The sequence below is a fragment of the Lissotriton vulgaris genome, chromosome 4_1, assembly GCF_964263255.1.
Source record: "Lissotriton vulgaris chromosome 4_1, aLisVul1.2, whole genome shotgun sequence".
Lineage (NCBI taxonomy): Eukaryota > Metazoa > Chordata > Amphibia > Caudata > Salamandridae > Lissotriton > Lissotriton vulgaris.
This window is the reverse complement of record NC_141691.1, coordinates 201,695,290-201,720,317: the sequence shown is the minus strand read 5'-3', so window position 1 is coordinate 201,720,317 and position 25,028 is coordinate 201,695,290. Positions and strand designations below refer to the sequence as shown.

Genomic DNA, 25,028 nt, shown 5'->3' with positions numbered 1-25,028 from the left:
GCAAGGAAGCCCACCACCAGAGCATGCTATGCGGCAAAATGGAAGCGGTTTGTCCTTTATTGTGCTGGCCACGACATTAACCCGCTAGATGCCTCTATTCAAAACATCATTTGTTATCTATCACATCTGTACAAATGTAATCTGGCCTATGCTTCCATTCGCATACATTTATCCGCAATGGCTGCTTATCTCCAAAATAGACAGCAACTCTCACTTTTCAGGGTGCCGGCCATGAAAGCCTTTCTGGAAGGACTCAAACGAGTCATTCCTTCGCGGACGCCACCAGCTCCGGAGTGGAACCTCAATGTGGTCCTCACCAGGCTGATGGGTCCCCCTTTTGAACTACTGCATTCCTGCGAGATTCAATTCTTGACGTGGAAAGTGGCTTTCCTTATAGCGATTACGTCGCTACGACGAGTTAGTGTACTCCAGGCACTAACTATCCAAGAGCCATTTATTCAAATTCATTCTAACAGGGTGGTGCTTCGCACTAACCCTAAATTCCTTCCTAAGGTAGTGTCTCCGTTCCATATCAACCCGACTATAGAACTTACCTGTGTTCTTCCAAAATCCAGAGTCACTGGCGGAGAGAATGCTCCACACACTTGACGTCAAAAGGGCCCTAATGTATTACATTGATAGGACCAAGGATTTTAGGAAGACTAAACAACTCTTTGTTGCCTTTGCGCCACAACACAAAGGTAACCCCATTTCCAAGGCTGGTATAGCCAGGTGGATCGTTAAATGTATTCAGATCTGCTATCTGAAAGCCAAGCGCACTCTCACCATTCCACCACGGGCATACTCCACCCGAAAGTTGGGGGCCTCCATGGCTTTCCTTGGAAATATTCCTTTGGAAGACATATGTAGAGCAGCCACATGGTCTACCGCACACACATTTACAAAACATTACTGTGTTGATGTGCACTTCAAACGGCAGGCAGCTGTAGGGCAGGCTGTTCTAAAAACACTTTTCCAAACTGCTGCAGGTGGCACGGGCGGCCGCCGTTAATGGAGGGACTGCTATGTATTCTATGCACAGATATGAATTCAGCAGCCCACATGCCTCAAACCGAATATGCTACTTACCAGTATGCATCTGTTCTGGGCATGTAGGGCTGCTGACATTCATATCGCCCGCCCTCCTCCCCGGCGCCTGTAGCGGCTGCAGCATTCACACATACTTCTAGCATGGTCATCATTCACTTAGTTTCACTCCATCTTGGCCACAATGGCTAAAAACAATCTGAGGGTGGAGTTGATGCCCATGCGCACTGTAGTCCAGGGGAGGAGCCACCTATCTCGTGATACTTCGAAGACTCTTCCAGGACAACAATGTGCGATCATCCGGACCCAACCCTAGGCGGCGATCTATGCACAGATATGAATGTCAGCAGCCCTACATGCCAAGAACAGATGCATACTGGTAAGTAGCATATTCGTTCTGTGCTTGTGGGTTTGGTGACAGGGCTGGCTGGTGCACACGGCACAGTGATGAGCTGCTTATTACATCCCCTCCCCCACCCGTGTTCATTGTATCAACAGGAAAAGATTTTAATATTTTTTAACCAACTCTTTCTTGCTTGCCCCCCTTCTCACCACTACTGGTCTGATGACCCTCCTTACACGTGAGACTTGTAGCCTCCACACCACCCTATCTCCCCCCCACCCTCAGTGAGTACCTTCTCACCCCTACCATCCGAGGGACTTGTGCCTTTTTCACCGGCTCCAGCCAGTGGGGCTTCTCGTACCCCTGGTCAGGTGCCACCCGTGGCATGCCAACTTCTTTCACAGGATGGTCTTTACCCTCCCCTGGCACCTATAGTGTTTCTTAACCCATAGAAACCCTGGTGTTTCTCCTTCCCTTTTATATTGTTTTTTACTTTCATTTTTTATACCAATGGCAATAGCAGTATGCAAATATAATTACCAAACTGCAAAAAAAGAGAAAAAATTAAAACACGTCATTTTCAATGCCAACAACTCTAACTTTTAACAAATGTGAGACCTATTGCATTGCAAATGCTTGTTGTTCAGTTTTTTTTTAAGGGTTTCATAGATTTTCCAACTCCACACTCTTCACAGAAAAACACTCCATGTTATGCTATGGAGGAAAATAGGGTTATCGGTTCAAAGATAAGTATTCGGTTGTGGGAGTTGGTATTCTGGAGGGTAGACTCAGGGGTCCCCCAGGGTCAAGGATGCACTCTTGTTACACCCTCAGAGGCACTAGGGTGGCCAGGTGCATAGTACTGAGGCCCAATGTTATCCAATTGGGTATAGGGGGCCTCCGGTTGGTGGATGCTTACGAGCTAGTACTGTGTTGTGGGAGCAAAGCTCCTGGACTTAAGCTCATGACACATGGGGGTTCAAGCCAGCCCCAAATGTACACCCTCAGCGGCACTGTGGCGGCCGGGTGCAGAGTGCTGTTTTGGAGTCGGGCACCCTTTAGCTTTTCATTGGGGAGTCTGTTTTGCAAACACACTAAAGGCTCTGGGACGAAGGTCTTCTGGGTGCGATCACCACTTGGAGAGGTAAGTTGGGATGCTGTGGGTTGGTTAGGCACCGTTGGTTGTGCCACCCAAGGCTGTGGGGCGTCTGGTGCAGGGGTGTCTTTTAGGGTTGGGTCTTCTTACCAGCTCCTGGTCACGGTTGTGAGGGACCTTCCATTTTGAGGCTGCATGCGTCTGCTTTAGGCGGGTCAGGGATCACCGGATCTTGGGTCAGGAACACCGGGGAGACCTCAACATGGTGTTGGGCCACTCCAACTCAGGCCATGTGTGACGGTTGCAAAGTGGTGCAGACTAGCGGAGCTGGAGTCTGTTGTTTGAACAATTCCGGTGTTCAAGGGATACAGAGTCTTAGGGATTGAAGGCAGGCAAGTCTTCAGGGTTTCTTGAGGTTGCTGGCTGCAGGACACATCGGGACTTCGCTGGAGCAGGTTCGAGGTGGGGACAGGCCGGCAGGGCTGGGGGCCAAATCAGTGGGCGTCCTCCTTGTTAGCTTCGGCACAGCTGTTCGGTCCTTCTTCTTCGCCTCTTGTAGGTTCTTGTCTGAGGAAGCAAGGTTTAGGGGGGCCCCTAAATACTAGATCTGAAAGAAACAGGTTAGTATTAGATTCCTTACCTTAGAATAACCCCAGGCGTCAGTCTGGATCCGGAAACTTTTGCGTAGCAGTACCCCTGTGCGTCGGTAGGCGTCGTCTGCAGGCGTCTCCTGCGGCTCCGCATCCGTCGTTGGCGTCGTGCGCCGTGATGACATCACTGGAGTATATAGACGCCGCCTACGCGCGCTGACGTCAGTTCTTCTTTTTTCCGCGCCAGTTAGCGCAGATCCGAGAAGTGCAGTACTCCGGTCTTTGACCAAAGTTTTGATCTTTTGATCCTTTTGACTCTTCTTCGGTGCCAGTAGGATGCCCGGTTTTAAGAACTGTGATGACTGCGACCGCACGATGTCGGTCACGGACCATCACCGACTCTGCCTCCGGTGCCTGGGCCCCCACCACGACTTGGACGCCTGTGTCGATTGCCGGGCCTTGACGAGTAAGGCTAGGCGGGAGCGGTCCCGCAAGCTGCTCGAGCTGTGGGTGTCGGCCCCGCGTCGAGAGAGGTCCCGGTCCGGCCAGAGGTCAAGGGAGCGGTCGAGGGAGCGGTCGCGGAGCCGTCACGAACGCTCCGGAAGTCGTCACTGTGAGAAGTTGGCCTGATATGCAGTGCTCACTATTCTAGTGATCACTATGTATCAGTCCAAACAACCCTTATTGATGATTGGTTGTAAGTCAACCTTATAGACCAGCTATCCTAGTAGCATGGACAAGAGCAGTCTTTAGGCTAAACTCTAGAGGGCGTGTTAAGCCAGCTGTTATACCATCACATATACCCCTTGAACACCAAGTGAAAGGACACCACACAAGTTGTTATGAAAATAAAAGGATAATTATTATAACACAACAACCCTGGACTCTTTATGAGGACAGGGTGTTAAGCACAATACAAAGCTCTTAAAGAAATACTGAAAGTCGCGCAATTTACACAAATGCCCGAGGGGCACGGAAAACCATACACTACTGGAATGCGAAATAACTAACAGGTAAGTACTACTCTCAAAGACTTTAGAAACGCTAGGCCTACGATGCTAAACCCTTGGATTAGAAGCAGGAGACCTAGGGACGTCGTGTGCAGAGTGGGAACTCTCACGCGTAATGCGGGACAAAGTCTATGGTTGCTAGAAATTACAAAGTTAGTGTTCTCGGGCGAACCCGACTAGGTAGGTCAAAAACGAAAGTGGATCTAGACACTTAGAGAGTTGGTCTACGCTGGAGCACCGTGGTACTCGGTTTACCTAGCCCAGGGGCTGCGGCTGCATAGGGTTCAAGTGTCGTCGGGTTTCTTCGTTGACGAACCAGGAGCTTGAAGTGGAAGTTGCTGGCAGGCGACCAGTGAAGATGTTCTGGGCCTTCCAAGGACTGGATCAGCTGAAGAGAGTACCTGTAAGCAGAGGGGACCAAGTTCTGAATCACTAGCCAGTGATTAGATGGGCACCAGGATGGCACCGGATGAAGTCACCTCGACCAGGTGAGTGGGCAACGCTGGGCTCTGCAGTCTCTCGGACCAGGAGGCGTTGTCGGCGACCAGGATGGCGGTGCGAGCTGTCCCACGAAGGTATCTGCTGTCGGCGATGCTGGACCCAGGATTGGGGCAACAACTCTTGGCAAATGCAAGCCTACGCGGTGGACTCAAAATGGCGTCTGGAGTGGACCAGGAGGGTCCGGGGTGCTCCTCTGTTGGAGGGGAGCAAGGGCCAGTCTGGAACAACCAGACCAGCGATGGAAGAGTCGTAGTTCGTCGTCAAGAGGGCTACAATCCAGCAGGCAAGTGGCCGGACAATGCGGTGAGCAGCAAAGAGCAGAAGGGCCCCACGCAGAACTCGTGGATGCTGGGGGGCTGGACTTCGGTGCTGGAGCTGCTCAGGGTTAGGGCTTCTCAAACCCCAAAGCACTCACTCGAGGATCCCTCGGCGGTCGTGCTGGATAAGCGTAGTGCAGTTTTGAAGATGGCCGGTCCCTCGAGGTCTCGTCACACCCACGAATCTCAGCTGGGCTGATGATGTAGGTAGAGGTCAGAGGTGCCAGGGAAGCCGGGTCTTGTCGTGCTGGTCGGTCTGGTTCCGGAGAAAGGACGTGCAGCAAACCGCAGGTTACTTAGTTGGTGCCCGCAGATGCAGGGTGACTACTCCTTAGTCACAAGGGAGAAATCTTAGGAAGAAGTCTTGAGTTCCTTTCGTAGAAAGTAGTTTCAGGATTCAAAGATGATCTAATCTGGAAGGGTCCCGCTCCCACCTTTATACTAAAGAAAGGGGCTGGTACGGGACTAGGTCCTGCCCATGGGTGGGACCAGGAAGGGGGGTGGTTACACCCCTCTCCCATGCCGGACTTTCCCCAGCTCAGGGGCTGGTGTGCCCCTGGAACTGGTTCTAGCCGGCCTATGCATAGTGAGCACCGGGGTGCCACTTGCAGTCACCTTCCTATTCAGCCCTGCCTACCCAGGATACACAAAACCCTGTCTGGGATGGTGCTAGCACCGCCCCTGACAGGAAACCCTTTGTCCAAGCTCTCCTCGCTGGAAGGACTCCCAGCAGCAGGAGGTCAGACTTGTGTCTGTGGTGGCAGCATCCATTTTGTGATGCTGAGGCTCGAGTTAACTTTAACCGGGGTTCACAGTTACATACATGTCGTGTCCCTCTAGAACGGTGGGATGCTAACCCCGTCGCCAGAATTGGCGAGGGGTTAGTATTTCAATTCGTATGACACCTTACTCGACATGTTTTGATAAAGCGATACCAGAGTTGGCATATAACCGCGAGGATTATAATGCACTTAAGAGTAAATGGTATGCGTTATCATGGAACAGCTATTAGGACTTGGTTCCGCAAGCTGAAAACGGGCTCAGCTCATGCCAGAGCACCATCTCACATGATTCCAAGCACTCTGCCTTCAGGATTGTTAAGGCCTGCCATAGGAGTGACTGATAAGAATACATGTGTCCATTTTAGGGTTAGATATAGGTATACTATATCTAAAGCAAAGGGTGATTACACCACCTTGCCCCAGCTGTCGTGCAGCCAGTTGTGTCAGATTTAGATGGCCAGCCAGGGGTGTCATAATACATGCTGCAGCCCCTGGTAGGCCCTGGGTGCACCTATGCCCTGAGTTACAGGGTCTGATAAGGTGGCCCAGTACCAATTGGTATATGCACCTAAGGTACATGGAATCCATTTTACAGAGAGACAGTCGTCAGCCACCTCCAGACGACGGCAGACCTCTTGCACCAGCTGGGGTACTCCATCAATGTGCCGAAGTCACACCTGTGTCCCTCTCAGAAGCTCCTTTTTATCGGAGCGGTTCTCGACTCTGCGCAGTTTCGGGTTTACCCACCCGAACAGCGGGTTCGGGATATAATGGCTCTGATTCCAATCTTTCAGCCTTTATCCCGAGTTTTGGTCAGGTTGACGCTGCGGCTTCTGGGGCTGATGGCTTCCTGCATCCTTCTGGTGCATCACGCCCGTTGGCAGATGCGGGCTCTGCAGTGGGACCTGAAGTTTCAGTGGGCCCAGCATCAGGGCAACCTGTACGACCATGTCCTAATCTCGGAGGGGACTGCGAGACAGCTGCAGTGGTGGCTCACGCACCGCGATTGGGTCAGAGGCAGATACCTCTCCCTTCCCCAACCGGAGCACGTAGTTGTGACGGACGCGTCCCTCCAGGGCTGGGGAGGCCACATGGGAGAGGCGGAGATCAGAGGCCTCTGGTCTCCGGCGGAGTCCCGGCTCCATATCAACCTTTTGGAGCTGCAGGCAATTTGTCTAGCACTGAAGGCATTCCTCCCCTCTGTCCGGGGGAGTGTAGTGCAGGTGTTCACGGACAACACCACAGCCATGTGGTTCTGCAACAAACACAGCGGGGTGGGGCTGTAGACCCTCTGCCAGGAGGCTCTGTGCCTTTGGCAGTGGCTGGAATATCAGGGTGTGACCCTGGTGGTTCAACACCTGGCAGGTTCTCTGAATGCCAGGGCGGACGAACTCAGCCGCCGGTGCATGATGGATCACAAATGGCGTCTGAACTCGGACGTGGCGCAAGGCCTCTTTCAGCAGTGGGGAGAGCCTTGGTTAGATCTATTCGCCACAGAAGAGAACGCGCAATGTCATCAGTTCTGCACGTTGGAATTTCCAAGGCGGCACTCGCTCGAAGACTCTTTTCGTCACGAGTGGAATTGGGGTCTGTTGTACGCCTTTCCGCCTATACCTCTTCTGCCCAGAGTGCTGAAGAAGATCAAGCGCGACCGAGCACAAGTCATCCTTGTGGCTCCGGACTGGGCACGAAGGTACTGGTATCCCGAGCTACTCAGTATGTCAGTAGATACCCAGGTTCGTCTGCCTCTTCAGAAGGACCTTCTGTCACAGCAGTAGGGGACGGTCCTCCACCCGAACCTGTCCAGTCTCCATCTCCATGCTTGGAGATTGAGCGTAGACAGTTGAGGCCATTTGACTTGCCTCCTGAAGTCTGTAACATCATTCTGGCCAGGCGTCCCTCCACAAAGTCGGTATATGCCTGCAGGTGGAACAGATTTGTGGCATGGTGCACAGCAAAGGCTGTGGATCCCCTCAATTCCCCTCTTTCTGAGGTTCTTCTCTTCCTTCTTTCTCTTGTCCAGCAGGGCTCTGCTCTGGGCACTATCAAGGGCTACCTTTCTACCCTTTCAGCCTTTCTAAGGTTGCCTGATCAACCTTCTTTGTTCAAGTCCCCTGTTGTTAATCGATTAATGAAAGGCATCACACAAAAGTTTCCACCTGTTCCCTTTGTGATGCCGCAGTGGGACTTGAACCTGGTTCTTACTTTTCTGATGTGCGCTCCCTTTGAGCCACTTCACAACTGTCCTGTCCGCCTTCTTACTCTGAAGACTGCTTTCCTGGTTGCCATCACCTCTGCCAGGAGAGTGAGTGAGCTCCAGGCTCTATCTTCTAAACCTCCTTTCCTTTCTGTCCTTCCGGACAAGGTTGTGTTGCGAACAAAACCCTCTTTCCTGCCTAAGGTAGTCACAGCCTTCCACATCGGGCAGTCTATCACCATGCCCAACTTCTTTCCGCCTCCACATACCTCAAAGGAGGAAGAGCGGCTCCATCGTCTGGACCCAAAACGTGCGCTTTCATTCTATTTGGATCGCGCAAGCCAGTTCCGGGTGGATGACCAACTCTTTGTTGGTTACGTGGGTGCTAAGAAGGGACGGGCGGTGCACAAACGGACCATCTCTCGGTGGATCGTGTTGTGCATCCAAGCGTGCTACTCCTTAGCTGAAAAGGAACCTCCTGATGGGCTGAGGGCCCATTCCACTCTGGCCACGGCGACTACTACTGCCCTGGGCCGAGGAGTCCCCTTGCAGGGCATATGTCAGGCAGCTACGTGGGCCTCGCTGCACACGTTCGCAAGACACTACTGCCTGGACAGCCAAGTCGGGAGGGATGGCTTCTTTGGACGTTCCGTCCTCCAGGACTTTCTGGTGTGATTATTGATTCGCAGACCCACCACTGGGGTTGATATTGCTGGGGTATCTATTCTAAGGTAAGGAATCTATCACTAACGTGTCTCTTTCAGATGCACAAGTTACTACTTGTGTAACGATATATCTGTAAGAGACATTAGTAAGTGATTGATTCCTTACCGACCCACCCATCCTCCCCGTTTTGCGAACCGATATCTAGGGTTAAGGTCATCCTCTTTCAGGGCCCTAGTTTCAATGGCACCAGTGTTGGTTTTTAGCATAGCTCTGCGTTTCTGGCGCGGAAAAGCTTTGTCTAAGAACTGACGTCAGCACGCGGAGGCGGCGTCTAAGTACTCCAACGACTGACGCGGAGCCGCAGACGACGCCTACCGACGCGCAAGGGTACTTCTACGCAAAATTGCCGGATCCAGTCTGACACCTGGGGATATTCTAAGGTAAGGAATTTATCACTAACTAATGCCTCTTACAGATATATCGTTACACAAGTAGTAACTTGTGCAATGGGCCCAATGTAGTACCATGGCGATGGGGGTACTCGGAAGAGCACCAGTCACTGGTATGTACCTGCATTTTCTAGTTCAGGGATCAAAGGTAAAAACAACAGTTGGACAGAATGCAGAACAATGTCATACATTCACCCCAGTACAGAGATCTGGGCCTAAATCCATCGTTTTTTTGCACTCCACACCACCCCAGTTCAGACATGGCCATATGCAAATCAGCCTTGACCCTGTGCCTCATGGGAACAGTCCAGCACGAACTGCTACGCCATGTCTTTCCTGGACCGGAATCAAGCATCCTAGGACCGGTTTCTAGCTATCAGCCGTCTTCAGCCAGGATAGCTTGACTCCAGTGGTGTGGAGAGCATGGGACCTGAATCAAGCATCCTAGGACCGGTCAAAGGTAAGCACAAAGGGGGCCACAATTAAGAACCAATCTCTCTCATACCATAGTCACTCGGGCGGCAGGGTACAATGTAGGCATCGGGCTCCCAAAGAAGGAAATTGGTCGTGAAGAAATGCTACAGTCTTTGACCAGGAGGCTGGATGAAGGTGACCAACAGCTGGACAGGTAAGTTGGGCTCCCCAAAGGGTGGGGTGGAGGATGCGGGGGTGCCTTTTGGTGTCTGGATTCCTTAGCTGGGTCCTGTCGAGAGGACACTTCTAACCGAGGCTGCAGGCTTTGAGGAGGGGTTTTAGAGACATCGACCACCAGTGCAGATGAGGTCAGGATCACCAGGGAAAGATCTCGGGCTAAGTGATTAACTCGGGCTATGGGCATCAGGTGCAGAGTGGTGCAGTGTTGTGGTTCCACCTTGATCTTTTACTCAGGGTGCATAGAAATGGTTAAAGTGGGCATCTGTCAAAATGGGTTATTTATTGCAATATGTTGACATTTTATCTACAGTCCAGAAACCCTCATCCTATGCACTCTTACTTTGTTGATGTCCTGGCTTTCACTTATTCATAGATGGTCTTTAAATTGGTTACTTGGTGGAAAGTGTCTTTGTCTTAGAGCAGCTCAAGTTGTGAATCAGGATAAGGATGAAAATCTGCACTGCTTTATTTATGTATTATCTAGCAGTGGCTGTGCCACATTGAAATAAAAGCATTTGCTAATTCTTAATTGACCTGTCATCCATTAGTTAAAATATGACCTATGTTTTGACTTTCTTCTATTAATATTTTCAGATGGACAACAGGACGATGAAGCCAGTAAAATTGAAGCTTTGCACAAAAGAAGAAATTTGCTTGCTGCGTTTTGTAAACTCATTGTATATAATGTAGTGGAAATGAATACAGCAGCAGATATTTTTAAGCAGTATATGAGGGTAAGGTTTGTTTTCTTCTGCTGTAGAATCAAGTTGCTTTAACACCTGAATACTAAGCTTTTGGTTGTAGGTTATTTTTGTCTATTTCATTTTGTGCTTTTTAAAACTGCTTCTTGGGTTATAAGGCATATATTCCCAATGAATGGTCTTAAAAATAGCAACAGTTAATTCAGTTTGTATAGTAAATGGTTAACATTTTCAAGAAGTTCTATACAATTGGAAGTTAAAATAAACGGTTCATCGCAATCTATTTAATATCCCTGCAAACACAGATGTAATTTGTATGAGAAGTGTGTGTGTGTGTGTGTGTGTGTGTGTCCCCTGCTGTCCATGCTTTTTTCACAAGCAAAGATAATCTAGACTAACATACTGTACTGAAAGTCCAGCATACTGGTATCCTTTATGATGAATACTTTTCAGGCATGTCCCTCATATGTCAATATTCCTCAAGACAACACTTCTGGTTCCGGAAAACAAATGTCCACTAACGTCGGATCCTTTCAGGCATTATATGGCACAGTTGAGGCTACAATTTTAACCCTCTTAATAGGACAACACAGATCTATTAAATGCAGCACCGTCCATATCTCCCTGTCATCAGTACTTATTGTTTGAGACGTGTGCTGTAGGTACACATGCTTTGCTTACCCTTGACATCTAGTTTTGGGTCCGGATGTTTGCAAGTTGGTTTTCTTCGAAGAAGTCTTTTCCAGTCACGAGGTAAGGTGACTCCTTCTTTCGGTGATCGTGCGCATGAACATCGACTACATTGTTACTGGGTTTTTTTTCCGCCATTGGGTTCGGACGTGGTTTGAGGAGCTCCGGTTCGAAACCATTCTTTATGATCCCCTCGGTGCACAACCAGCTGTACCCTCGTCGGTATTGTTTCGTATGTGTCTCACCATTCTCCGCGTATAGAAGACATCATTGGCGGCCTTTGGGCCTAGCCGGTATGGTCGACTTACACTCTGTAGTATCCAGTCTTCTGCCGATGGAACAGACTCCATTTCAATTCTGTCCTCAGTGCCACTTCAAGTATTTGCACAGCTACCTGCATAAAGTCTGTAACATGTCTCTCACCGTAGCACAAGGAAGAAGACTGTGACGCTTGTCGATAGCTCTGATCAAAATACTTTGCGGGACAGTTGGGCTAGACGAAGGGACATGAAGCGGCAAAAGATCAAACACACCCCGGACATCTTCGCAGAAGATACCGAGCAGGAAGAAATGGAGGCTTCAGCAGCGTAAGAGGAGGAGGTCTTCTCTATTCAAGAATCTGATTCTGATCAGGAGATTGAGTTGGAGTCTGAAGAAGTTACAGTGGTATTGGGTGCTGTGAGTAATAAAGCCCCTTTGACTCCTGAAATCCCTTCCACCAAACAAAAGGCTTCTGGGCCTGTTGGCCATGGTTGGAACAGAGAGACTACTTCTAACGCCCTGCCCTCTGGCTCGGCACCAAAACTGATAATACAGCCTTCCGGCTCGAGCCGAGATGATACCTCTTAGGTTGCAAAACATTCTGGACCAAAAGAGAAAAACGACAAATCTAGCCTGCACCGACAATTTTGACACAAAAAGATGCTCCCTTAAAACCACCAGAGCCGATTTTTGAAAAAATTAAAGAGAAGCTGTATCCCAAACAAAAGAAGATTCATATAATTTATGCAGAGAACTCTCCTCATCATCTCGACCCGCTGATATATGGGAACCAATTATTACAATATCTACAGAATGTATTAACAGATGAGCCCCCAGATAATGTACGTTAACTCTAAGATGTATATAATAACAAGCATAAAATCTATTGTCCATCGCAGATGCAATTGCATGACACTTATTTACTATGTATGCCTTTTGCCACCTGTTGTATTGTTTTTTGATTTGTACATGCTCATTGATGCTATCCCTGTACATTGTACATGCTCATCCAAAACTTCAATAAAAAAATACAAAACATATAAATCCTGATACTGGTCACATAGCAGCTAAACCAGTAATACCTTTAAAAGGGAAGGCAGACACTGAATACAAAATCACTCTGAAGAAAAAGGACATGGCTACCAGCTCTATTAACATCCCTCAAACCCCCTCCACCTTTTTCACCAATTCCCATTAATTTCAGATATAGATCCTCTACACATAACACCTTCAGGTTCTCCTAAAACAAATTCTGATTTTGAAGAGGATGACGATTATAATCAGCCACCAACTGATCCATGATATGACTATAATGTAGATCCACCTCAAGACACAGATCCTGATCTATACCCAGGAAAACCTTCCCCTCCTGACGATAATACTGTATATCAGGAGTTGATTGCTAGTGCAGCCAATTATCATGGAATACCCTTACACAAAGAAGCCCTAGAAGAGGATTTCCTATTCAAAACCTCAGAGAAACGCACAAAAAAAAACAAATGTTGCCTATGTATGCCTATGTTGAAACGGGTAAAGAGAGACACAAATTATATTTTTAGAGGCCCAGTTAGAGCATGCATACTAACAACAAGGGTGGACAAAAAAGATAAACCCGTACCATCTGACCCAGTTTTCATTAGCGGTCAGTTGCCTTTGGATTCTTTGGAGGTCTCTAATTCCCGTAAGGGGCAAACTCACAAACATCAGGAGAGGCACCAACTCCAGATAAAGAATCCAAACGAATAAATGCGTCGGGGAAGAGAGTAGCTGCACAATCAGCCTATCATTGGCATATAGCTAATAAGCAAGGTCTGTTGTCCAGATAAGATAGAGCTCACTGGGATTATATGGAAGAATTATTGCAACATATCTCAGAAGAACAAAAAAAGAGGGGGCAGGAAATAGTACAGTAAGGTAAACTTATTAGATGTTGCAGATACTGCAGCTAGAGCAATCATACTGGCATTTTGCTAAAAAAGAATTTCTGGTTTTAAACGAGAAGTTCAGCAAACCATTCTTAACGCACCCTTTGATAAGGAACACCTGTTCGAGTCATGTGAGCTGTAGATCACATGCTTTGCATACTTTTGTCATCTAGCGTTGGGTCCGGATGTTTGCAGTTTTTTTTTCCAGACAGTCTTTTCCAGTCCCGAGGTAGATGACTCCTCCTTTCGGTGAAAGTACGCATGGGCATCAAATCCATTGTAGATTGTTTTTCCCTCCATCGGGTTCTGATGTGAATTGCTGCGCTGAGGTTCAACACCGTTTCTGCGGTTTCCCTCGGTGCGCAAGACACTCACCTTCGACGGTATTGTTTTCAATTGCGTATCCCATTCTCTTTGTATCATATTTACTTCTAAAAATAACGTTTTTCATTCGGGAAGCTTGTTGAAGGCCGTCTGGCCTACTCGCTTCGGTCCGCCTCATTCGATGAAATGGACTCCATTCAGATTCAGCCCTCGGTGCCTTGCGAAGTTTCCACGCACAGACTCGCACGATGTGTACATCCTATGCTTGTCTCCGGAGCACAGAGAACAGGACTGTGATGCGTGCAAAGGTTTCTTCTTCAAGATGACGCTTCGCGACCGGTGGGCTAGACTTTACGACATGCAGAGCCAACACGCAAGTTCCGTTCCGGACCACGTTGGAGAGGATTCGGAACAAGAAGCCGGAGACACCATGGGAGCCGAAGAACAGAATCCCATCTCCGACTAAGACTCTGAGAGGGATGACCAAATCCCGCAAGACCAGCGTACCATGAGTACAGATCCTCCCTTGCACCAAAGTCCACCTAGATCCTAGAAGGCGGCTCCGGTCCAACCCCTGTCTCTGGGCCACGGTCGGCACTGAGAACATGTGTTAAAGGCATGTGGGCTGCTGAATTCATATCTGCATAGATCGCCGCCTAGTGTTGGGTCCGGATGATTGCACATTGTTGTCCTGGAAGAGGCTTCGAAGTATCACGAGATAGGTGGCTCATCCCTCGGACTACAGAGCGCATGGGCATCCTCTCCATCCCCAGATTGTTTTTCTCCTCCATTGGGTTCGGATGTCTTTTCCAACTCTCAAAGTTCGGAATCAAGAAAACTTCTTAAAAGGCCAAAAGGCCTTCGGATACCGTCGGTATTGTTAAGCGCTCGGTGCCGATACACTTTTTACAACTCCGTTGCACTCCAGTCGTCGAATCGGGCGTGAGGCCTTCTCGACACCACGTGGACCGACCGTCGATGGAACGAAGTACGTTCAAGTACTGCCCTCAGTGCAACTCTAAGTTCCCGCACACAGACAAGCATCCGGTGTGCAACAATTGCCTATCTTCGGTTCACAACGAAGATAGTTGCCTGGCCTGTGCCCAGTTCAGATCTAAAAAGACTATTCGGAATCGACGGGCGGCGAGGCAAGAAATGCAACGGTCGGTGCGGAAGCCCGATAACATAACATCTTCGGGGAAGAAGAAGATCTAGCGAGCGCCGAAGACTCAGACCGAGACGACGGACATCACTCGGAGCTCGACTCCGAATATTACCCTGATGAGGGAGAACTAATCGTCGATCTCGAAGACTATGATCAGGACATCGTAGCAGTTGAAGAGGACGGCGAGAGGCGAACCGTGAGTACACCGCCCCATATAGACACTACACCTCTATCAGAGACTCAGGTCAAGGCATCGCCAGCAGGCCTTTGCCAAGACCATCATCCTCGTTCTACGGCCCTGCCATTTAGAAAGAGCCCATTGAGACACGTCACACAACATCGGTTCCATCGAGACCGAAACTTGTTGACAATACGGTCTTCGGACCGAATTACGTCGAACCAAAGGTATCGAAGCCTAAAGGCGTCGACCGAAAGCCACAGTACCCTTGAAACCAAAAACCGTCGAGCCGACATCAAAGACAAAAGCAGTCGAGTCGAGGTGGACGAAAAGAAATCGGTCGAGCCAAAGACCATCGACCCGAAAAAGGGCGTCGACCCAAAACAGCAGGCTCCAAAACAACAAAAAGAGACTATCGAACCGACAACACCGCTCAATCTGAAAAAAATTGTCAAGCCACCAAAGGACGTTCAACCAGCAAAACCTGTTGAAAAACAACCGAAAACAATACAACCACCTAAAACGGTCGAAATACCAAAAATCATCGACCCGAAAAAACAAAGAACAAAGGTTGGACCTTCAAAACCAACAACTGTGGAAGAGGAGCTTCTTCACCCAGATCCCTCCACAGACAACCAGTCAAAAATCTACATTGATCCAAAAACTGTAAAGTGACTGTCTATACTAAAAAGAAAAGGTCTCTACCAACTGAAGACTCTTACAGGATCCCCCTAAAGAAGAAAAGAGACTGTGCTACCTCTCCTATCCTCTTTGACCATCACTCCTGCTATGCCTACTACTCCTTATACCCCAACCTCACCAACACGCTCTGACTACAACCCTGATGAAGATCAGGACGCAGATGTAGGTTTTGTTTATCCACAAAACCCAAATACAGAGCCAGACACACAGCCATGGGTACAGGAGGGGAACCAGACAAAGAAGGGATTCTGCCCATTACAGACCCTACAGTATACCCTACTAAGCCATCACCCACAGAGGATACAGTTGCATGTAATTCTCTGTTAGATAGAGCAGCAAACTACCACAATGTAGAGATGCACTCTGATGCTATTGAGGAAGACTTCCTCTTTGATACACTCACAACATCGGAAAGACACGTTAAAGCACTCCCTATGCTAAAAGGGGTGTTAAAACACGCAGGTGATATTTTTGAGGAGCCCGGGTTAAAAAACCCTAGAATAGAAAAAAAATACAGAGCTGCATCTATAGATCCTACATACATCAAAGGACAGCTACCCCTAGATTCCTTAGTGGTGTCAAACACACGTAAGCGTGCAAACTCACAAACTACTGGTGAGGCTGCACCTCCAGACAAGGAATCTAAAATATTTGAGGCATCAGGCAAAAGAGTGGCGGCTCAGGCAGCAAACTCCTGGAGAATAGCCAATATACAGGCCTTGCTGGCCAGATATGATAGGGCGCACTACGACAGTTTGGAAGAAATTCTCCAACACTTGCCTGATCCCTACAAACAGCAGGCTGATGAACTCATACAAGAGGGAAAGCACATCACCAATGCATCCATCAAGTGTGCACTAGACGCGGCAGACACAGCTGCCAGATCCATTAATACCAGCGTGCTAATAAGGCGACACGCATGGCTTCGTATTTCAGGCTTCAAGAATGAAGTCCAGTCCACAATTCCTAATCAGCCAATTAACCCAGACTTTTTATTTGGTCCAGCTGTTGATTCCATTCTGGACAAAATGAAAAAGGATGCAGAAACAGCAAAATCTATGGGAGCACTTCAGTCCCAAGAACACCGTGGCTCCTTTCGTCGCTCCAATTATAGAGGAGGAGCGCGAGGAGCATCACAGCAATCCTCAAACTACAAAACTAACACACAATCCACATATAACAAGAACACCAGCAGGGGTGGTTATAGGGGAAACAATACCAAAGGCAGAGGTCGTGGAGGCAATGCAAATAGATCCTCTACTAACACAAAGCAGTGACTTCTTGACGCTCCCCCCCCGACCACATAACACCAGTCGGGGGAAGAATACAGCAATTTCAACAAGTCTGGTTAAATATCACCACAGACAAGTGGGTTAGGCAAATTATCCAACATGGCTATTGCCTAGAGCTCACCAACTCCACCCAACATACCACCCGTCCAACGTCCTATGTCACAAGAACATATAACGTTACTTCAGCAAGAGGTCATCAGTATGCTGCAAAAGGGGGCCATAGAACCAGTCCCACTGCAACATCAGGGGACAGGAGTATACTCCCTATACTTCCTAATTCCAAAGAAGGACGGGTCTCTCAGACCAATATTGGACCTCAGGCCCCTCAACCTCTACATTCTGTCAGAGCATTTTCACATGCTCACTCTTCAGCAAGTCTTACCATTGCTTCGCCAGGGAGACTTCCTAGCAACTTTGGACCTCAAAGATGCATACTTTCATATACCAATACACCCTGCACACAAAGTATTTGAGGTTCACCATTCAAGGGCAACACTACCAATTCAAGGTCCTGCCATTTGGGGTGACAACAGCTCCAATAGTGTTCACAAAATGTCTAGCTACAGTAGCAGCACATCTCAGAAGGCAACACATACACGTGTACCCTTATCTGGACGACTGGCTAATACACGCGCCAACAGCCCAGCAATGCGCCGACAACATGTCAAAGACCATACACCTACTGCACAGTTTAGGATTCTCACTAAACTACCCAAAGTCACACCTACAACCCTCCCACGTCCAACAGTCCCTGGGAGCGACAATAGATACACTGTCAACAAAAGCATATCCCAAAACAGCACGGGTCCTGGGAATACAGACGCTGATACAAAAGTTCAGACCCCAACACTCACTACCAGCTCGAGTGTTTATGTAGCTAATAGGCATGATGGCCTGGTGCATATTCATCGTCCCTCACGCCAGACTACATATGCGTCCGCTACAAGAATGCCTAGCAAGGCAGTGGAACCAGGCTAACGGGCAATTAAAAGACCTAGTGTTGGTGACCAGTCGTACATACAACTCTCTGCATTGGTGGAATCCACAAAACCTTTGCAAAGGTCGACTGTTCCAAGAGCCTGTCCCACAAATAGTGTTAACAGCGTATGCATCCCTACTAGGATGAGGAGCCCATGTCCTACACTACACAGTGCAGGGACTCTGGACTATACAGCAAAAGAAAATGCATATCAATCTCCTAGAATTGATGGCCATCTTTCTAGCCCTAAAAGCTTTCGCGAAACACTTACGCAACAAAGCTGTGTTGATCCGGACGGACAACATGACAGCTATGTATTACATTCAGAAACAGGGAGGAACACACTCACCACAGCTGTCGCACCTAGCTCAAGCAATGTGGAAATGGGCCATTCAGAGGAACATCTTTCTCATGGCAGAACACCTCCCAGGCAAGGACAATCAAGTAGCCGACCTGCTCAGCAGGCACAGCCAATAGATGCACGAATGGGAAATTCACCCCAAAGTGCTCCAACCATTCTTCCGGAAGTGGGGACATCGGAAATAGATCTGTTTGCCACAAGCGAAAACGCAAAATGCCAGTACTTTGCCGCCAGGTTCCCACATCCGCAGTCACAAGGCAATGCGATATGGATGAACTGGTCAGGCAAATTTGCGTACGCTTTTTCCCCAGCTCCACTAATACCGCTGGTGGCACGCAAAATGCGTCAACATTCGCTGACGCTAATCCTAGTTGTTCCCACGTGGGCGAGGCAACCATGGTACACAACGTTCCTAGAACTATCAGTGGTGCCTCATCAAAGACTGCGACTAACACCCAGTCTTCTCCCACAGCTGAACCTAGCGATCTGGCTCCTGAAATCCTAGAATTTGGGTACCTCAACTTGCCTCCAGACTGCATGAATATTATCAAAGAGGCAAGGAAACCCACTACCAGAGCATACTATGCAGCAAAGTGGAAACGTTTCGTCATTTACTGTAATAACAATGGCATTAACCCGCTTGATGCTTCCACTCAAAACATCATTTGCTACCTATTGCACCTCCAACAATGCAATTTAGCTTTTTCTTCCATCAGAATACACCTAGCTGCGTTAGCAGCATATTTGCAAAACAGGCACACACCTTTCACTATTCAGGGTGCCAGCAATTAAAGCGTTTATGGAAGGACTTAAACGCGTAATTCCTCCAAGACACCCACCATCACCAGTCTGGAATCTAAACATTGTTTTAACCAGACTAATGGGACCACCCTTTGAGCCACTGCACTCATGCGAACTACAATTTCTTACTTGGAAGGTGGCTTTCCTTATTGCCATTACTTCGCTTCGAAGAGTTAGTGAGCTGCAAGCCCTAACTGTTCAAGAGCCATTCATTCAGGTACATGCAAATAGAGTAGTTCTTAGAACAAACCCTAAGTTCATGCCAAAGGTGGTATCCCACTTCCCTATAAATCAAGCTATAGAACTGCCAGTGTTCTTTCAGAACCCACAAACAGTAGCTGAGAGGGCCTTGCATTCCCTTGATGTCAAAAGAGCTCTGCTATTTTACGTAGACCGAACCAAAACATTTCGAAAGACAAAACAATTGTTTGTTGCCTTCTCACCACAACACAAGGGTAACCCTATTTCAAAATCAGGTATAGCCAGATGGACAGTTAGGTGCATACAAATATGTTATATAAAGGCAAAACGCACCTTAACGTCCCCCCTAGAGCGCATTCCACACGCAAGCTAGGGGCATCCATGGCTTTCCTAGGAAATATTCCTTTACACGAAATTTGCACAGCAGCCACATGGTCAACCACGCATACATTTACAAAACACTATTGCGTAGATGTACATTCTAAACAGCAAGCTGCTGTAGGACAGGCTGTTCTCAAAACTCTTTTCGAGACTGCTGCAGCTGACACAGGTAGCCACCGCTAAAGGAGATACTGCTATACATTCTATGCACAGATATGAATTCAGCAGCCCACATGCCTCGAACGGAATATGCTACTTACCAGTATGCATCTGTTCTTTGCATGTAGGGCTGCTGACATTCATATCGCCCACCCTCCTCCCCGGTGCCTGTCGCAGATGCAGCATTCATTCTTTGCATGGACATCTCTTACTGTACTATACTCTTATCTCTGCCACAATGGCGAAAAACAATCTGGGGATGGAGAGGATGCCCATGCGCACTGTAGTCCGAGGGAGGAGCCACCTATCTCGTGATACTTCGAAGACTCGTCCAGGACAACAATGTGCAATCATCCGGACCCAACACTAGGCGGCGATCTATGCACAGATATGAATGTCAGCAGCCCTACATGCCAAGAACAGATGCATACTGGTAAGTAGCATATTCCTTCCAATGCCCTGCCCTCTTGCTCGGAACTGAAACACACCCACAAACCAAAACCTTCTGGGTCGAAGCCAGGCTCCGGCTTACCCCCTTCGACACCGAAAATACTGTTGATATCGAAATCATCAGGATCCAAAACCTCGGCACCAAAACCATAGGCATTGAAACGTTCGGAACCGAAACAATCGTAAGTGCCGATTCCATCTTGTTGGAAAGTGGGTTATTGATAGGGGCAAATGTAGGTCTGCCACTGGCAATAAGGCCACTAAAACAAGATAGGACTCCGCATAGGTCTTAAAAAATTATTCCTTTGCTCAACCCTTGGTAACGTGGCTGAGAGCAGACAGGCTTAACTTCAAAAACAGGTTTGTAAAGCATTCTAAAACACAATTTCAGTAAATAATTAAGACACAACACAAAATAAAAATCCAATACCAATTTATAAAAATAGGTAATATTTTTCTCTTTTAAATGACACCAAAACGAAAATAATCCACTGTAGGGAACCAGAGATATGAATTTTTAAAGATTAGTCACTTTCTAGTGCTTAGAAACCAACAGCGCCTCTTTAAATCATTTCGTTTTCTCTATCAGGGACACACCTTTATAACTGAAGAATTCTCACCACTGTAGTGGGCTGCCTTCAGTAAGCGGGGTCCAGTTAGAACACCTTCCTGGATTTCTGCTTGCGGGTCCCAAAGTATCTAACACACAATCCAAGGTTCTGGAATCTCCAAGAGGGTCCTTAAAAGTGTGAAACTTCGGGGCGTGGCCAAGATGGCGGTGTGAGTGGACGTGCTTCCCGGAGCTCCCGCCGCTAGCATAGCGACTTCCACGGCACCTAATCCCCCGTATTTGAGCTCACCCAGAGAGCGCTTGCCGCCCTGACGGGCCTGGTGCCGGAGAAGAGCCTTGCGGAACGTTCGGGGCTCCTGCAGCCGCGAGAAAAGGTTCGGCCCGAGAGCGGCCTGGTGGTGTGCAGAGACGAGGAGGCGTGGCCAAGGTTGGCAGCGGAGCGCACCCGGCCTGAGAGCGCCTCGGCTGGGGCTGTACTACACGAGAGCTGGTGCGCTGGTGGGTCCGGCCCGCGCTGTTTCTGCGTGAGGCCCCCAGGGTGGTGTCGCCCGGGGGCTGCTGCGGACCTACCGCCGTCAGTGGGGACAGGTCGCAGAAGAGGTGGCCACTGTTGGGGCTGGCAGGAGAAGGAGGCAGTAGGGCCCTGTGCGGGGGGCCCGCCGACGGGGCGCCATCCCTCCACCGCCCGGATATCGGACCCAGGGGGTCCCGCGCTGAGGTGAGGAGCAGAGTGCGGACATGGTGGTCGTCCAGAGAGCGGCACGGCGCTACCCCTCCCTGCTGGATTTTGGGAGCCTAGGCTGGACAGAGAGACCACCTGGTGGCGGCGGCGGGTCTGTCACGGGCGCCGAGGACTGGCCGGCGGGGTTGGGGCGGCCAGAGTGACTGCGAGTTGGCGGCCGCCATTTTGGATAGCGAGTCGGGCGCCTGGCGGGGCGAGGGATCACCCTCTGTGGGGCACCTTGTGGAAACGTGTTTGGTCACCGGCATAACGGACACGCTCTAGAGGCCTACGGTGGTGCATTACCCGGGACGGTGCAGCCTACTTCAGGACTGGCGGCTGGAGCGACGATCGGGTAGCTATGGTGCGTGTTCAGACGGCGAGGCAAGGTCCCTGCTGAGTGAGAGGAGGGGGGGTCGGCGCCTTCCTGCCGTTCGCGTGGTGGCTGGAGGAACACCAGTGGGTCCCACAGTTGGGTTCTCTGAGCAATCGGTGGCCTCTTCGCTTTCAGGTGAGGAACCGGGTTTCCTCACGTGCTTGAAGCCCAGCTCCACCTCGCCACATTGCACCTGCCGCGGCCTGGTGACGGGCCCCCGTGGGATATGTCCACAGTAAGAGGCCGGAAAGATGGGACCATTAAAGACCTGTTCACCCCTACCACGGCGGGGAAGCGGGCGGAACCCACCACGTTGGGACAGCGGGCAGAAGATGACAAAATGGCCGCTAGCACTCCTACCTCTGGAACATCGAGTACCGAGGAGCCCATCACCAAGGCTTTTCTTGAATCCCTCTACAGTGGTCTGCGGGAGGAAATTCACGCTCTGAAGAAGGAATTGCAGGAGGAGATTAGAGAGGTCCGCCGCGACACGGATGCCATAGGAGAAAGGGTGGCTGACTTGGAGACCAAGGGCGATGGGCGCGATATTGAAATAGAGGCTTTGCAGCAGGAAATCATCCGTATACATGATCAGCAGGTGGACCTCCAGTCCCACGTTGAGGATTTAGAAAACCGCTCCCAGCGGCATAACATCAGGATCCGGGGGGTGAAACAGACTCCCGACACGGAGGACCTTTTCCACTTTACGCAAGGCCTATTTAAACGGCATCCTAGGTAGGCCAGCGGACTCCGCCTTACGCATTGATAGTGCTCACCGGACGGGTCCGCTCAGGTCCGCTTCAGCCCTGCCGGCTGATATTTTAGTCTGCGTACAGGACTTCCGTACCAAGGAGGAGATCCTAAGCATAGCTCGACAGATGGGAACTATCTCCTTTGGTGACCACTCGCCGTCCTTATACCAGGACTTGGCGGCCATCACCCTTGAAAAACATAGGTCCTTCAGACCGGTCACCGCGGAGTTGAGACGGCGCAACATCTCATATGCTAACTGTTGGCATCTGGACAAGCGCTGGGATGCCCGAGGGTAACTGTGCGCTATATAAAACTTCAAATAAATAAATAAATATAGCTGGTGCCACCCCTTCCGACTGGTGTTTAAGTGGGACAATAAGGTTTGTCAACTGAGGTCCTTCCGGGAGGCGTGCCGCCTCTTTGGCATCGAGGAACCAAAGGAGGAGGAGGGGCCACCTACCCGGGGGGCAACTGGGGTGGACACCGCCGGGTGGTGGCAGCAGCAACGGAGGAAGCGCAGGTCGAGACATCCGCCCACGGGGGAGATCAAGGAGGGTCAACGAGCGACGGTGGAGACGGCGGCGATGGAGCTGGCGGCAACTGACAGCGGTTGAACGTTGGACTCTACTCTCTGTGGCATTCCTAAGAGCGGCTGGGAAGGGACGAGACGGGTCGGTGGCGGCAGGGGAGGCGATGGATCCGGACACATTTCCCCAATACTGTTCTTCACTGTGAATCAACATTAGTAGATGATGGACAAGACTGTTTCCTGTATCCTTCATGTTGGGGAGGGGGGGGTTTCATAGTCGTTTTGCTGGGGGTGGGGAGGAGTTGGTTGTATTGGTTTGTTGGAAGGGGGTCTGTTGGGAGGGGTGGGTGGGGTTCCAGGTCCTAGAATGTCCAATGTGGGATGATAAGGCGAGTCTCCAGAGCTTTGTCGCAGGCCTCAACAAGTTGCGGCACTGGCCCAAATGTAGACGTCCTTTGAGAAGCGATGCCGTTTCGATGGTGGGTCTCAGGAGTATAGAGCAGTCACGGCTGGGGTTAAGTCATGCCCCCCTCTGAACTGCAAATTCTCTCCCTGAACGTCAGGGGGCTCAATAATCCGGTCAAACGCAGGGCAGTCCTCTCGTGACTAGAGCACGAGAAGGCTGACATATGTCTTCTACAGGAGACACATCTATTACAGAAGGATTGCTCCAGGATGGAGGCACGCAGCTTCCCACAGCAATTTTTCTTGTCAACATTGAGTAAAACAGCTGGGGTTGCGATACTAGTATCGCAGCCATTTAGAGGGCAGGTCCTACAGAAGGGAGCGGGGATTAAGGGGAGGTTACTATCCTACCGCTTTTCCTTAGGAGGGGGGGGGGGGGGGGGTGGAATCTGAATTCACGATTTGCAGTGTCTACGCCCCCAGTGAGGGGCAGGAGAAGTTCTTTCATTCAGCACTAAGCGAAGTGGCGGCCTCCACAGACAGACATGTCCTAATTGATGGGGATCTTAACCTGGTACTAGATAACACCTTAGACAGATCAGTGCAGCGCACCATGGAGGCAGGCACCCTTTCTAGTGGGGGGGTTGGCTAGGCTGGGGGAGCTGGGTATGGTGGACCTATGGCGCGATTTCCACCCGTGTACGAGAGCATACTCATACTTCTCAAACGCACACCGCACCTATGCGAGACTGGACTACTTTTTAGCTTCCACCTCCCTTCGAGCCTTGACGTCCTCTGTTGACATAGGGGTCGCGTCCCTCTCTGACCATGCCCCGATTTCTGCGACGTTCCTTTACCTTCCGGTGACTCGTCCCACTCGCTGCTGGAGATTGCGCGACACATTGTTACACCGCAAAGACATAGTGGAGAAAAAAGTAATAAAGGATCAAAGATTACGTGAACCGCAATAGCATCTCCGACACCTCGCCGGCAACACATTGGGGAGCCCTTAAGGCAGTTCTCCGGGGCGAGTTCATAGCAATATTGACGGCGGAGAACAGAGTTAGAGCGGATAAAAGGGATGATCTCACACAGAAGGTTAAGGAGCTAGAACGCATTCATTAAAGGACAGGTGCCTCCAGGATCTGGAGGCAACTGCGCTAGACCAGGATAGGGCGGAGTTTGCTGCTCTGAGAGTGCGACATATGTACTATACCGGGGGGGATAGATGCGGCTTTTTACTGGGCTGGGCGCTTAGGGAAACGAGACAGCGTCACATAGTAAAAGAAATTCGGAAACAGGATGGAGGTCTAGCAACGGATGATGCGGAGATCGCAGCCGTATTCAGCGACTTCTATGCCTCCTTATAAACCGGGGTGAAAATTGAAAAAAACACAGTTGATGGACAGAATGTAGAACAATATCATACATTCACCCCAGTACAAGGATCT

The 25,028-nt window shown here is 49.7% G+C and overlaps 1 protein-coding gene across 2 annotated transcripts in view; it reads left to right on the top strand.

Annotated features, from left to right (window-relative positions):
* The window catches only part of STAG2 (STAG2 cohesin complex component), a 1,316,830-nt gene that overhangs the window by 960,265 nt on the left and 331,537 nt on the right, over positions 1-25,028 (top strand). For both annotated transcript variants that reach the window (XM_086918500.1, XM_086918501.1), the window contains one exon: positions 10,247-10,386. In XM_086918500.1, the coding sequence (XP_086774626.1) occupies positions 10,247-10,386 (140 nt within the window). The remainder of the gene's footprint in view (positions 1-10,246; positions 10,387-25,028) is intronic.